Source organism: Propithecus coquereli, unplaced genomic scaffold (genome assembly GCF_000956105.1).
Source record: "Propithecus coquereli isolate 6110/MARCELLA unplaced genomic scaffold, Pcoq_1.0 Scaffold118, whole genome shotgun sequence".
In the NCBI taxonomy this organism is placed as follows: domain Eukaryota; kingdom Metazoa; phylum Chordata; class Mammalia; order Primates; family Indriidae; genus Propithecus; species Propithecus coquereli.
Window position 1 is genome coordinate 5,204,195 of NW_012135858.1, and position 15,208 is coordinate 5,219,402.

Genomic DNA, 15,208 nt, shown 5'->3' on the forward strand with positions numbered 1-15,208 from the left:
ATCCCTTTAGAAATCCTCAAGGTTGCAATTTCCTAGACACCCAAAATTGACTCCAGTGCTTCCAGGCAAGGTTCATTCCAAACAAACAATATAAATGGATACTCAGGGGTGCTCAGTGTATGTCATAATTCAGATATTACATCTTCATGCCTTTTCTCTGCTGTTAAATACAAAAACAGCATCTTTTACATTATCATAGAAAAGCATTTAGATTGTATTTTTATTTATCACTTTACACTGGTAGTCTCTGGTAGGTGTACTCCATAGAAACCAAAGAATTTTGTACACTATTTCTTTGTACAATAAAAGATAAAGTGTGCATTAGGTACGCTTGTACATGACAATATTGTACAATATTTACATTTCTGATATCACCATGAAATTCTGTATTTTCTATATACAACATTGAAAAGTCTTCAGAAACATTTGGACTATTTCTTATAATCACAATTTTAGTATTATAGAAAAAAAGTTTCTCAGTAATCTCTGGACCATTTATCACTCTCATCATACAGGGATTTTGATTGGTTTTTCCAACATTCATTATCCTTCCTGATCAAAAATTTTCTATCACTGTTCTTTTAGCACCCTGTGGTGGTGGTAGCTATCTGCCATAGTGTAAATATTGATATAACAGTGCTATATCAATACCTATATACAGATACATCTGTGCATGTTCCTTTGATAAACACTGCGCATTATTGGAGTAGTCTCTGTTATCTGGAGATCTTCCTCCTCTTGGGTTTGGGGGGTCTCATTTGTCTGTCTCCTTGTGGGATTTGGTGTACCTGGAAATAAAAAGGTGGAAAAAAACAACTACAGAGGTTGAAATTGCAAATACCGTATGATTTCTGACAAAGAACAGGGTAGGGAACAGACTCCGGCTTTTGCTTTCAATTATTGATATCCTGAGGCATTTAACATTTTTACCAAGACCCCACATCTCAGTGTCACTACAAAGAATGAGGAATACTAGAAAATGATAAGCAAAGCAACCCTCTGGGTTCTCTAATAAACAGTGCAACACAAAGGATGAACTGGAAACAATCGAGTGTGGGAAATGTAACGTGTAGTTGCCATCCTCACTGTGCATTTGAAACAAAAGTAAAGCCCTGCCTGTCAGAGATCCCTAGATCACCAATTTCACTGTAGCCTGGAAAAGTGGATAAATACATACCAAACATGTTTTTTTTTTTTTTTTACTTTACCACCCTACTTATTTTACAACTACTAAGATGGGTCAAAGATTGTAAGAACATGCACACATAGCTCAGCCCAAGGATGTCTGCTCATGAGACGAACCAGAAAGGAAAATATTAACAGCATACCACTATCATCTGTTGGCAGATCTGTGCTTGTATAGTCTGGGAAGAGCAATTAATACAACTCATCCTTATATACTAATTCAGGAACTAGTAGCATTAAGTGCTGTTCATCAGACTGAACAGGGATTGAGCAGTATCAGAGCATTAGCTCACAGGTACAGTTTTGAAGGGTGGCAGGGAGGTGTGATCAGGAGCCTCACATTGTATTGTGGCCACCGATGGGAGGGAGCAAGAAGGCCCAAGACCCAGGAAAGGCAGGCTGGGCATAAGGCAGTGGTATAGCGAATGCTTCATCAGCGTTTAGACACACACCCATTTGCCAATTTCCGTGGTGTAAATACTTTCACTATAGCCAATTTCAAGCTACCCACCTGATATGACAGATTTAGAGTTAGGAAGAGATGTGCACAATCAGCTTTCAAGACCCACTATGAGTTTGCTCAATTATATGTTTTAAAAATAATGTTTAGACAACAGCAAAGGCCAATGATACTCAGAGTCAAATGCAGAATTCTTTTAAAAAATAACATTTAAAAATTTAAAATAATGTTTATGAGTTTCTCAAGTTGCCTATTACTCCTAATCCTCTCTATATACATTTTTTAAACCCACTAGTCTCTGGTAAAGAGCCATAACTTAACTTTTTGTAATTAAGGAAAGAAGTCTTTTATCCGAGACTGCAAACTAGTAATCTGTAGACCAAATGTGGCCTGAAAAGGCACTTTGTTTAGCCATATGGCATTTTCATATTTTAAAGAATAGTTGTCAACACCTAAAAATGAGAAATTTTACCTTCGGACTTCTATCTTCTCATGAAAAATGGGAGGATCTTGCAACACCAGCACAATTTCCCACATGTCTAAGATCTGCTGGAGCATGGAAGAAGAAACTCCTGGAGAGAGCATGCACCCCTGCCCCCCAGGTTGCTGAGTTCTTTATCACTCTTGACTGCCTGCTGGCCACAAAGGCCAAATGTCCTGAGGCAGAGACTAGCAAGATGATTGCCAACCCCTTTTTCTCTTTTTTCCTGGGCGGGCACATTCTATACTATATTTTCTAGTCCACTTGAATTAAGGAGGCCAAGTGATGGGGTCAGGCCAGCAGAAAGTCAACAAAAGTAAAAAGCTTCCAGGCCTGGTGCATAAAACCTATGCTCCCACTCTTCTGCACACACTTTTTTCTTTCACCTGCTGGGCTGAACGCAAAGGGTATAATGGAGCACTCTGAGGTCCTAAGGAAGGGTGGACACTAGATATAGAAACAATCTGGGCTCCTGAATGACTGTGTAAAGCAACTCCTTCCCCAACCAGCACCAGACTCAAGTTGAGCCTATGAGACTGGTAGCCTGCCCTAGCCCGTGCATTTTCATTGGCATTTCTCAGTCCAGTCGAATCGCTGTTTTTCTCATACCTGATCCACTTTACTTATTGATCTTATTTACCTGGCCCTAGAAGACATTTGAGTTTATAATCCATCCCCGATCTAGACTTTTCTTATAATTTTTTCAGGAAATTTAACGTCTCAGGGCTTCATTTCACCCATCTGTGAAATGGTAGGTTGGATTACAAAATCTCTAAAGCCCATACCAATCCCAACATTCTGTGAATCTATGACTTATATCTATCATTCAATTGCCATTGGATGGATTGTTGGGATTCAGATAATCTTGTAACACAAAGTGTCAAATGAAAAAATTATTTTTCATTACTAAATAGCCTTAGATAATTCATGTTATTTAAGAGATTACCAAAATTATTTTGAGTGTCTGCATCAGCCAATATGTGAATTAGAGGATAATGATTAAACTTCTCACATTTAATGCTGTTATTAATATATGCAAGTTCAATAAAAATGGGAAATGAGAGGTCTATATGCTCTTGATCTTGACCCTACTGTTTAATTTCACTTTTTTGTTCAATCGACAGAGTGAAATTTACATTACTGTATAGGCAACAGTAATGGCCACTGCTTTTCCCAGAGTCAAATGCAGAAAGCTGTGGTTTGAACTTCAATATTTTGCTGCTCACCTTTCAAAAGAATGTTATGTGGAAGAACAAAAGTTACTTATCTCCGAAAAAAGACATAGTTAATACTGCTAGGTTATGTTTTCTTAAATGACTTTGAATCTTTTCTGATATTAATCTTTTTTTTCTACCTTAGTAATTTAGTATCGCTACGTGAGTTGCTTGACAATATTCAAGAGACTTTACCAAAAAGTGTAATACAATTTATTTTCAAAGAAACACAGTATAATGGAAAAATAAATTAACTTACAGTCCCAGACATTTTGTCCAGTTCACTCATGGCCTCATGAATAGCAGCTTCTAAATGGTTATTTAGCTTTCCACTTCTGGAATTAATGAAAACAACACACTCGATTAATAAATTAAAGAAACAAAAATCTCAATTTAATTCCCTAATCAGAAAACAAAAGTACCAATTCCACCAGAGAAAGCCAATTTATATTCGCATTTGGAAAATTCAGATGACAAAACATCACTCCAGGATTTTCACCACTGAATACTAATGATTAAAGTCACAGAACTACTAAAATGCAAAAATGAACAGATTGGGGGATGGGGAGATGGATTCTTTCCTCTTCCACATGTTTCTTCCATAACCTGGTGATTTGGGAAGAAAGCTGGGCCTGGGGCCCACCTTCCCACCGGTGCAGCCTGCCCTGCATTGCGTTGCCTCTTGTCTCCGCCGGGCTGCGCGGCCAGGGGAAGGGCGGAGGGCTGAACTGCAGGCTCCGGCCACTAGGGAGCTCTCTCTGCCCTCTCTGGAGCGTCTCGGCTCGGCAGTGGAGCAAGTGAAGGCTGAAATCCTGGTGCAAGTTCTAGGTGGGCAACAGCTTAATTCACCGCACCTGAGGCTCCGAGCCTGGCCCCTACCACATTTCCCCAAACACCAAAATGACATGACTATTTGAACAGATAAAGAATGCCGGTCTCAGGGTCTCTTCTCTGACCTTTCCTCACCACTTAGCATTCCATCGCGTTTGTTTGGCCTAAATTACACACAGGGTACATCTGCCACTTTTGAAACTTACATCTATGAAGCTGGTGAACTAAAATCAGACAAATCTACCCTTTCCACATCTGTGGTTATGTACCCTTTGCCCATCCCAACTGTTAACTTGTTTTTCCTCCGTTGCGCATATAAATAATTACCCAATTATTCTGAGTACGAAGGTGATTCATTTCACTTACGCTGTCAGGACAATTACTAGAAAAGCTGAAGGAGCAAACGTTTGTATAACAGGCTATGAGCATGGTTTCCTAAGAGTTAAGTCCTATCTCCGCATCTACATGGAGCTTGGAAATTTGCAGTTGTAGGAGAACTTGGCTCATAGTTTCAATTAGTTTGGCTAGCACAGTGTTTAAAAACATTTTTGAACTTTAGTGGAACGCCTTTAGACAGGGCCTTTCGGTTCCTCACAGCCTTCACTAGGTCTTATTCTCATGCACCAGGATGGGATAATTCCTACATTTAGTTTCTGTCTACACCTTTAGAGAACTCTGAGTTTTCCACTCCTGAGTACTTACACTACTAGACATACCATAGTTGCTCTACATATTTGCTAAATAAAAATATTTGTCCAAAGCTGGCATGGATGGTCCTAGGTTTTGAAAAACATACATGTACATCAGTTAGTTTAACTGAAAGGAAAGATTAGCGTATTGATTTTAAACAAATTATAAGGGTAATATGGCACCAACCCCCTTCCCCTCACTTTTTCAGGCCTTGTAAGCTAGCCTCTAGATTTCATATTTATCCCATTTACTTTTAGAAGTGTAAAAATACAGAGAAGTACATAGAATAAAATAAAATCTAACATCCCACTTCCCAGGATAAAATGTTAATAAATTACATATTTCCTTTAAGCCTTTTTTATTTAAAAAAATCAAGCTGTAGTTCCCATTTGTTATCAATCTCCTGTCCCATTCTCTCCCACCCTCCTCCCCAACTTCTAGTCTGTTTTTACATTTTATATGATATCTCCATAACAGGACCTAGTATTGTTTTATGTGTTTTTATATATATGTACACAAAAGGCTTCATGATATACATACTTGTCTTTTTTCCCTTACCACTGTTTTTGAACAGTGTCCTAGTTGATATACTGTATTCATTCCTTCTAAATGGTATATAGTAAGTATTTCATCATATATATGCTGTCTTTATTTACCCATTCCAGTTTTAAGGAGCCCTGGGGAGTCTGAGTTGTTTTCCCAGTGAGGAGTCTGCTAAGCAAGACCCTGGGTGACTGGGTAGGAATCCAGTCCCAGGACTCTGCAGGGCCATCTAAGTTTCACTGAGGTTGGGCTGGGGCCCATTTTGTGGGCTGCTTGGCGAGGGTCCTGACTGTATCATCACTGCTGAGTTGCCCAACAATATCACACTTTGTGTAATGTGTTAACTAGATTTCTCCCTACTATTTCTTTTGCATTGAGAAGTATGAACATAAGTTTTAAAAGATATTTGTTATGTATTTTGATGATAAGACCTTATGAGTTTAAAATTGACTAAAGTTCTAAATATCTAAAAAGAAATCACAATGTTTCAAAATTTTTACCTAACTGTACAAAAGTGCAATAACACTACCATCAAAGTAAAAAAATGATTGATGGTCAGGTGCAGTGGCTCATGCCTGTAATACTAGCACTCCGGGAGGCCAAGGAGGGAAGATTGCTCGAGGTCTGGAGTCTGAGACCAGCCTGAGCAAGAGCAAGACCCTGTCTCTACTAAAAGTAGAAAAAATTAGCCAGGCCTGGGTCCCAGTTACTCAGGAGGCTGAGACAGGAGGATCACTTGAGCTCAGGAGTTTGAGGCTGCAGTGAGCTAAGATGACGCCACTGCACTCTAGCCTGCGTGACAGAAAAAAAAAGATTCAACAACATTATTTGTTCAAGGAAAAGATAGAATTGTAGGAGTTTTGTCATCTCATTCTTCAACACATTTAAAATATTTGTAAACACCTTACATTAATTTAAGCTAAATTACTAGAGTGTTTTAACAAATTTAAATAGTTAATAGAGGGAGAAATGACTACTTCTGGAAGAGAGGATAAATAAATAGATGTGAGGCATGAAATTATTTGTATATATCATGAGATCAAGAGGTAAAGAGACTCTCCCTGGTTTCAAATCTGTAGATCAATTTTTACAGTAACTAGTCAGGTCAGGGAAGGATGAACTTAAAAGAGGAAGAAAAAGCTCCATGAGTTCAAGAAATGAACAATTAGTCAAAATTCAGTCTTCTAGTCCAGAGGGCCTCCCTGTGGAGTTTCTTCTACTATTTTCTATTCCCTGCTGACATTTAATGATAAACATTTTTACTAATGGACACTCTAAACCCTACTTGATTAAGCAATAGATGTTTATATAATCACGTGTCTAATTATTAATGGAGATAATTGCTACTTCTCATCTTCATTGCCTATATTGTCACACATCATCCTTATCGTCACTGATTAAAAAAAAAAAACAGGTACGCATCTATGAATGGTACAAGGAATAAGAGGGAAATGAGAAACTGCATTTTGTTCACACTGTCAATTTAGAATTCAAGTGACTCACTTCATGTAGAACAGAACAAATTTGAATGAGACCTAAAAATCAAGAACCCTACACAAGAACCCAATATAGAGAAAGTATGCAGATTTAAGAAAATTTAACATGCTAAGTATCATTCTTGGTTTTAAAGTGAAAGTATGATTTAAGGAATCTCTTTATCAATTTCCAGAGTCATAAAAAATCAGGTTTCCAAAGAAATTTATATGTACATATAGACAGAAGATTTGATCCTCACTTACATGGAAATCATAACATATCTAAAAGTTATGAATTTTTTCTTTTAGTAAAGCTATTTTGCTTTTAAGTATAAATTACCCTAAGTAATGTGTTAAATATGTTAATATTTCTTATGTGATTAGGATGTAATTAGAACATCAATTTAAAGATATTTATTTACTGTACAGTTTGAGGATATTGAGGATTAATATGACTACATAAAATTTGAAATATCTAATTTGGTGGTAGAATGTTTCAACTGGCAAAAAATGAGATAATTTTGTTTCTTTCACCGGTATCTTTATAGTAAAAATGGCTATTTACTAAATACCATGTGCCAAGTACTGTGTTAAGGCATTCTCTCTGTTATCTATAACGATCCTAAAGTAGGAATTATTATGCCTATTTTAGAAATGAAGAATTTATGCTCAGAAAAATTAAGCAACATACCCAAAGACACACAGCTATGAGGTGGTAAAAACAGGATGTGAACCCAGGTCAAAAAACAATTTCTTTCTTTTTTTTTTTTGAGACAGGATCTTGCTCTGTAGCCCGGGCTAGAGTGTAGTGGCATGATCATAGCCTATTGCAACCTCAAACTCCTGGGCTCAAGCGATCTTCCTGGCTCAACCACTAGAGTAGCTAGGACTATAGGCATGCACCTCCACACTTGCTAATTTTTCTTTTTTTATTTTCTGAAGAGATGGGGTCTTGCTATATTGCCCAGGCTGGTCTTGAACTCCCTCCCTCAAGAGATCCTCCAACCTTGGCCTGCCAAAATGCTAGGTGCCACCGCACCTGGCCAAAAACCAACCTCTTAATCATCTCATTCCAAATGCCACCTTCCTTTTTCAGCCTTTTCCTCTTTTCTTCTTCCCCTCAGTAAAAGCAGTCAAATCTTTGTCATCTCAAAATTCTTCCATTGTTATTTTTTAGGAAATTTTCACATGGAGGGTAGAAAGAAGAGTAAATAATCTATATCACCTCTCTCTACTTCCTTATTTTTAATCACTCTTCAAACCATGGCCACGTTGTCTACCCTCCACTCTACTGGAAACTGTTCTCACTAAGGTCACTGGTGGCCCGCAAATTGCCCAGTCCAATGGAGATTTTTCAATTCTTATCTTACTGGATCTCTGTTGGTCATTTTATCATCCAGGAAATTTTCAGTCTTGACATCAAAAACCTTTCTTCCCATCTTCTTCGTTCTCTCTATTAAATGTTCAATTATCCCAGCATTCAATCCTTAGCCCACTGTTCTTCAAATTGGTCAAAGTATCTCTGTGTGACTGCAGCCATTTGTACACTGTTGAATATCACTTCTTCCCAGTTTCAGACTTGTGTCCAACCTATCCCACAGGCACCCCAAGCTGCACTCAACAGTCCCCCATGTATTCTCTTTTCAGTCAGAGCTTCTACCACCCACCAAGTCACTCGAGCTAAAAACCTCAGAGTTGTCCTTGGTTGTTCCCTGTCCTTTACATTCTGATCAATTATCATGTTCTGTCACTTTGACCTCCTGTGTATTTCTTGACCACATTCCTTCTCTTCCATCTTCATTGCCCTCTCTTGGTTTGGGTCCTCATCCTCCCTTGTCTTCTGCCATGGCCCCTAAATGATCTCCCCGTCTCCAATACCGTTCCCTTAAAATGCAGCCATACCTAAGGTGAAAACCCAACCCCCAGCCTCTTTAGGCACTCCCTTAAAATAAAGGATCCTGTTGGCCCTTACTAGACCTGTCATGATCTGCTTCCTGCTTACACCTCTGGCCACATCTCTCACAACTCCCTATCTGATACTTTACAGTCCATCCAACCCAACTGCTGATCTCATCTAAACACTATGCCACCCCACCTCATCTGGGGCTTTGTGGCTAGTACCTATGTAGCGTGTAAGGCTTGGCTCAGATATCATCTCCTCTGGGAACCCTTGCTTTACCTGGGTTTAATGCCATTTCATTTCTCTACGATCCCCAAATGCACTGCACACACACACACACACACACACACACACACACACTCTCACACACACAGAGCTGTCACTGCAATTTTCACATTTTAATTATTTGCTTCTGGATCTGTCTCTTTCACTAAATAGTGAGCTCCAGGGACTATGGCACTGTGCCTGGCACAGATTTTTTTTTGCTAAATTAGTCTCCTTAAATTGATTACAAATGAATAAATTAAAAAATGATTTGGTTCAGCATATCATTTATCAGTTATGTGACTTTCAACAAATTATTTAAGCTATTTGGGTATGAGTGTCCTCATCTGTAAATGGTCTAAGTCATTCTGGTCCGTCTTGGATAGGGAAAATAAAACAATGTATTTGAAATCACATGTGCAAAATGTAAAGCATTCTACTGGGCGTCTACATGGCAAGTCAGTCTGCTTAGCCAAGAGTATGGTAAATAAAGCTGTCTTTACTAATGTTTGCTTCATCTTTTCTTCTTTTACTTCTCCAATCCTTACTCTAAGTTTATGGTTATCATGAGGAGAATTGATTTAGATAGCGACCACCTTAATTCACCACAAATAATAAATTGGCTTTGACGAAAAATATTTTAAAATTGTGGTTTGCTACTCATTATCTTTCAGAAATTGCTTAATAGCAAGTATATAGGAGAAATAGAGCTCATTTCAAGGCAGGGTACCTAAATATTTGGAGAAGTCATTTTATTTCTGTGTTATCACCTCTGTTTTGCACGTAATCCAAGTAACTGGCATACTTCAGAGAAAGAAACATGTTAGGGATCTTTTACATCAAAAAAATGGGAACTGCTGAGTATTCTACAGCAACTGACCCTCTACAAATTTGTGATGTAGGTAATTTGCAACTTTCTTCCTTTCATCCAGACCTTGTATTAATTTTACTGGTTTTATCCTGTTACTTAGGTCAGCATCACAAATGTCACTTCAGTAGGAGTAGAAGGGACTTGCTCACTGTGTTACTTATCAGATCTAGACAGAAGTTGTCTGACAATTCACTGGGCCCTTGCCACAATGCCAGTGCCAATTTGCTACCTCCCAAAGGAGTCCTGGACATAGGGGCACAGGAGTTTGCCCCCTGTGGTTGCCATCTCTTTTTGAGACATTTTATTGAGGTGAGGACTCTTCCCAAGATTTGTTGATTTCTAAAATTTGGCCTCTGGCAAGACTTACTGGAAACAGCACAAAGGGAAAGAGAATGCCTTTAACAGATATTACTAATATCATCTTATAAGCCTTTTATGCAAGATACACTACTAATCATTCTGATCTCCACTTTATAAATCTTGACGTACAAATATAAGTTAAAGTGACATTTTTAAAAAGATGATAATGTATAGAACATTAAGCCTATGTGTCAATATTTGAGAGGAAATGTGAGAACCATTTTCCAAATGAATAAAAATTAATTAATATTTAATTCTTGGTTGTTTGCTAATATGGAAATTGTAGTAACTAAATAGGTATGTCAATTATATATTTTAAAATAACTTCCTATGTAGATATACAGAAGCACATTTGTAATTCTCTTACCTTATTATTAAATAATAGTTATGATATATAAAACTACATTTATAACAGCAAAAATTATGTTTCTAATATTATCGGCTTTTCCATACTATATTTACTCAGAAAATAAAGATCCAGAAAAACTTGAATAAAAATGGCCCAAAGTTTTTCCAAAAAATAAAACCTATTTTCAAGTCCATGCCCCTGCTGCAACGACAAAAATCATTACTTAGCATGACTTTGACTAACAGTTACTCTGCCAAAATTATTTACATGTGTGCAACTGGGGGTATATCACCACCAAAGTATTTAAGTGCAAATGGATAGACTCACTACACTTCCAGATCCTACTTAATTGCCACATGTTGAGAATATTAATCATTTTTCTCTCCCACTAAATGAGAGGAAGAGAGATGGAGGGAGTTAAGAAAGAGCTGATGAAGAGATAAATCCAACACACAGTGTAAACATAAACTGTTAAGACAATGTTTCCTGTAATAGCTAATTTGCGTTATCTATAATGGTCCTCTTTGGTGATAACTATTAAACAGTACTCAGGCAGCCCACAACAGGGACAGAATCAGCAAAATCAGTGAGATTTCATTGTCCCTTTGAAGGAAAACCAGTAAATTATATCCTTGAAAAATAAAATGGGAAAAATAACTGCTTACTTTCTGTTTCTTTTCCGGACTCGGCTGTAGGCTTCCAAACCTTCTGTTAGTGTCTTCAACTTCTCGGGCTCCACCTGAGTGAAGGTATGAAGACCAAACCACATTACCCAGACCTGCAATTGTTAAACACGGTTTTTACTTTGCTGCTGTACAAGTAGGAGATGCACCGGGAGGAGGGGAGCTTTAACCTTCACTTCCCTGTCAAATGTTCTGTTCTTGCTCAATCATTAGAGGCTGATTCTGTGGCTCCAGCCTGTGACATCAGTGCAAAGGAAAGACTGTTTGGCTTTGAAATAGTCAACATTTTGAAAATAACGTTTTGGAGATAAAACCTGGAATTTCAACAACCTTCAATTCACAAAATCATATAAATCAGAGATCCTGGCTCACTTTCTTCACTGCCTGCTGCTCAGCAACTGCAAATCTGTAGTATCCTGTCAAAGGAAGACGGATAGTGATGGTCAGTGAAGGGGGTGGGCTTTGGAGGCAACGGATCAGAGTTCGAATCCTACCTCTTCACTTTCTAGCATGAGTAAAATACTTAACATTTTCTGAGCCTCAGTTTCCTCCTCTGTAAAATGAGGACAATAATACCTACCTTCCTGCTAGAATTGCTGTGAGAATTAAAATGTGATAAGGGTTGAACACTTAACCTAGCATAGCTGTCATGATCCAGCAGGCATTTGGCTCTGCAGAGGCCACAAAGCAAGTGGGGCAGCAGGCCGTGCATAGCCCGTCCTGATGTGGGAAGAGGGTGTTGCTATACCTATCAGGGTGTCCTCCGTCCTGTCCTGCTTTGTCATCGTCAGTCTGTGTGGAGTTTGCCATCCCAACAGAGTTTGGCCACCAAGTGTGGCTGGGGAATTTGTGAGTGTGTGTTGTGGGGGAGGGGTGCAGCTTTTGCCACCCCCAGCCTCCAGTAATTTCTATCATGGTCCTCGAAGTCACTCCCCTCAAGAAAATCAATTAATATAGGAAAACTCGTATAAGACTTGTGATTAAAAACACCTTTAGGAAAAACATTCCTATTTTTATTGATCTGTAAAGAATTTTTTAAGGAAAAACAGTGTTGCTTGCTGTGTAAACACAGCTTTAAGGCAAGGACCCTTCTCCCAGTTTGTCCCCAACCCTCAGCCACTTTTATATAAAATTTCAGTGTTCATCAAAATGCCTCACGGGTAAGAGCAAAGAAATTATTATCAACTTTTGTCTTTATATATCTTCATGACTGACTCATGAATATCATTTATACACAATTTCTCTATGACCCCTTCAAATCTAGTATACAGTGAGAATTAACAAAGGGTTTCCATTATTGAGTCTGAAAACAAACATTTCTAATTCTTCAATAAGAAAAATAGTCAAAGAATGGAAATTTTTTCCTTTTCATATATATTTTTTAAAGTTATTACCTTTACTGGTTCGACCTTCTCATATTTTTGTATTTCATCCTAAAGAATCCAAATATCATACACACACATGTTCGTTGGAGATCCCTGATTCATTGTGTGCTAGAACAAGAGACAACTTTGTTCCAGTAATACTTCGCATGAAAAAAAAGTGTCCTATTGGGCTATAGGGATGACTAGAAAAGCTTAAGTAAGCTGAATGTATCCATGTTTTGTTAAAAAAAAAAAGTGCCTGGATACATTTTCACATTTCTTGTTAGAAATGCATTTCCATCACGTATTCACTAACATGAAGGGACTATAAAAGATGTTTTGCACATTACATTTATGTAATCAATAACTAATTCCACTTATATTTAAATGACCTTCTTGGCAGTAGGAAGAAAGCTGTCCTATAACATAAAGTTCTATCAGACACAAACTGGTGCAGTGAGAGATCTCAGAAGGTGTTGATCAGGCCACACAATGCAGATTCACATGGAAACAAAGCAAGATGGCAACGAAAACTTACCCATTTGTCTTATTTTAAAAAACAAAGTTAGGTCAAACTATTTTTTTAAGTCTTCAATTTTTATTTTTAATTAAATAAGGAATAAGGGACAGTAAAAACATTTCTTGTGCATTTATAATGTAAAGGCACTGTTTTATCATTTAATATGATAATACTGCAAACTAGTATTATTTGTGTATTACAGACGGGACTCAGTGAGTTTAAGTAACATGGCAAGACTTGAAACTCAGGTCTGACTCCAAAGTACTCAACCTGTCTCCACTATACCAGCTCCAACATACATTGAAATATACTGTCATTTTATATATATAAAGCTTATATATATAAAATTACCCGCACATATATAAAATATACACACACAGGCACACTCAAAAAATGAGGTCAAACTATTTAAAATTAAATTATATTTTTACAGAAATTTAGATGACAACTTGCCCAAATTCATCTTCAAAATTTTTTTATGCTTAGATAATTTTCCAGTTATATTTTTCTGAACTAGTTCTCTACCATTTTTTTTCATTTAAATCTGTCTCTAAGGTTCTAAGGTACTCTCACAATGACCTATATTATTTATAAAGGATTCAGTGACCTCAAAACAGAAAGCAATGATGTTGCTTTCTGAAACTAAATATAAGATATACACCACTGTGCATTTCTGGTATGACAAAATCATATATATATATCTGGAAGAAAATGTTTAGTTTATTTTGTTTTAGAATTTTAATACTTTACTGTATTACAAAATATAAATATATATGAAGAGTGTGTTGTTTTGGGGGAAATACACTTGAACAATATGCAAGAAATTCTTTAAAGATACCCCCAAAAAATGGTATCAAAGAACAAAATAAATTCAATTTCTAGTCAAGTAGAAATCATATTTAATAATGTAATGAACATTCCCTTGTAAATTACTTAGCTAACTTGCAAATCAAAAAAGGACTAAGAAATCAAATACATAAATGTAACGTTAAAGAGGTCAAACACAAACAAATATTTTTATAAAATTTACACTGAAGGAGCAATTTAAGATACTTAATACTTTATAATTATAATCTTGCATTCTTGTACATCACAAGCCAAGAGTTCCATAAATTATTTAATTCCTATCTTCGTGAGAATTTGGGAGAGAACTTTATAATTTATTTTTACTCATAATAATCTCAGTATTATAGTGTCATCTGATACTAATAATGCTATTAGTAATGGCCATCATGGTATAACTCTTTACACATATGTCTTTTAAGAACTATAAAAAGATACCTGGAATTATACGTACTTATAGTTCACATATTACCTCATGTCTGAATATACACATATGTTAATATTTTTTGATTCCTTAAATGCTTCTTTAATTCAAATTCTTTATATATAATAATTCTTCAGCACAAATAGTCTCACAGTTGGTTCAGTGGGTTTAGAAATGTACTCATAAAGTAAGACACTATTATACAGTGGAGGACTAAAAGTTTTACGGCTGCGTCTCTGGTTGCTTATTTGCTTATTTTGTTCACAAAGCACATATTAAACATTTGAAAATTTAAATAAGTTTGATTTGGGGTCAGCACCATGGCACCTGTGTATCTCAGAAGTAACTTAAAGTCTGTGACAAAGGAGACACAAATCTTTCAGAGAGCCAAACCAACCTTCTAAAGTAAGGTATAGTACATATTAGAAAAACCTGGATCCATGATAGAGCCAGTTCACTAGAGATGATGCTAAAAATTCCTGCAGGCTTTAATCCTTTAGTCTTTGTGAATTCTTTGCTGCAACTTAGTGCTGAGGTAAAGCCATCACACAAAGGTCAAATGATGGAGCACAAGCTATATCACAGATTTCATAACAGAGATAAGACATTGACCTCAAGCTCCTTTTTTCATTTTTCACTTCCCCATTCCTTTCTACAATGTGCTGGTGCAGGGGAACAGTACAATGCAAAGAGTGTTAAGCGTGGAGTTAGAAGACCGGGACTGGGGCCTGGCTTAACTGCCTGTGATCTG

The 15,208-nt window shown here is 37.0% G+C and overlaps 1 protein-coding gene across 1 annotated transcript in view; it reads right to left on the reverse strand.

Moving 5' to 3' along the window:
• Positions 1-206: 206 nt before the first annotated feature.
• MBD5 (methyl-CpG binding domain protein 5) overlaps positions 207-15,208 on the reverse strand; it is a 54,061-nt gene continuing 39,059 nt past the window's right edge. The window contains exons 8-10 of the mRNA XM_012659249.1: positions 11,289-11,362; positions 3,600-3,675; positions 207-788 (exon numbers count right to left, since the gene is read on the reverse strand). Of these exons, the coding sequence (XP_012514703.1) occupies positions 717-788; positions 3,600-3,675; positions 11,289-11,362 (222 nt within the window). The 3' untranslated portion in view covers positions 207-716. The remainder of the gene's footprint in view (positions 789-3,599; positions 3,676-11,288; positions 11,363-15,208) is intronic.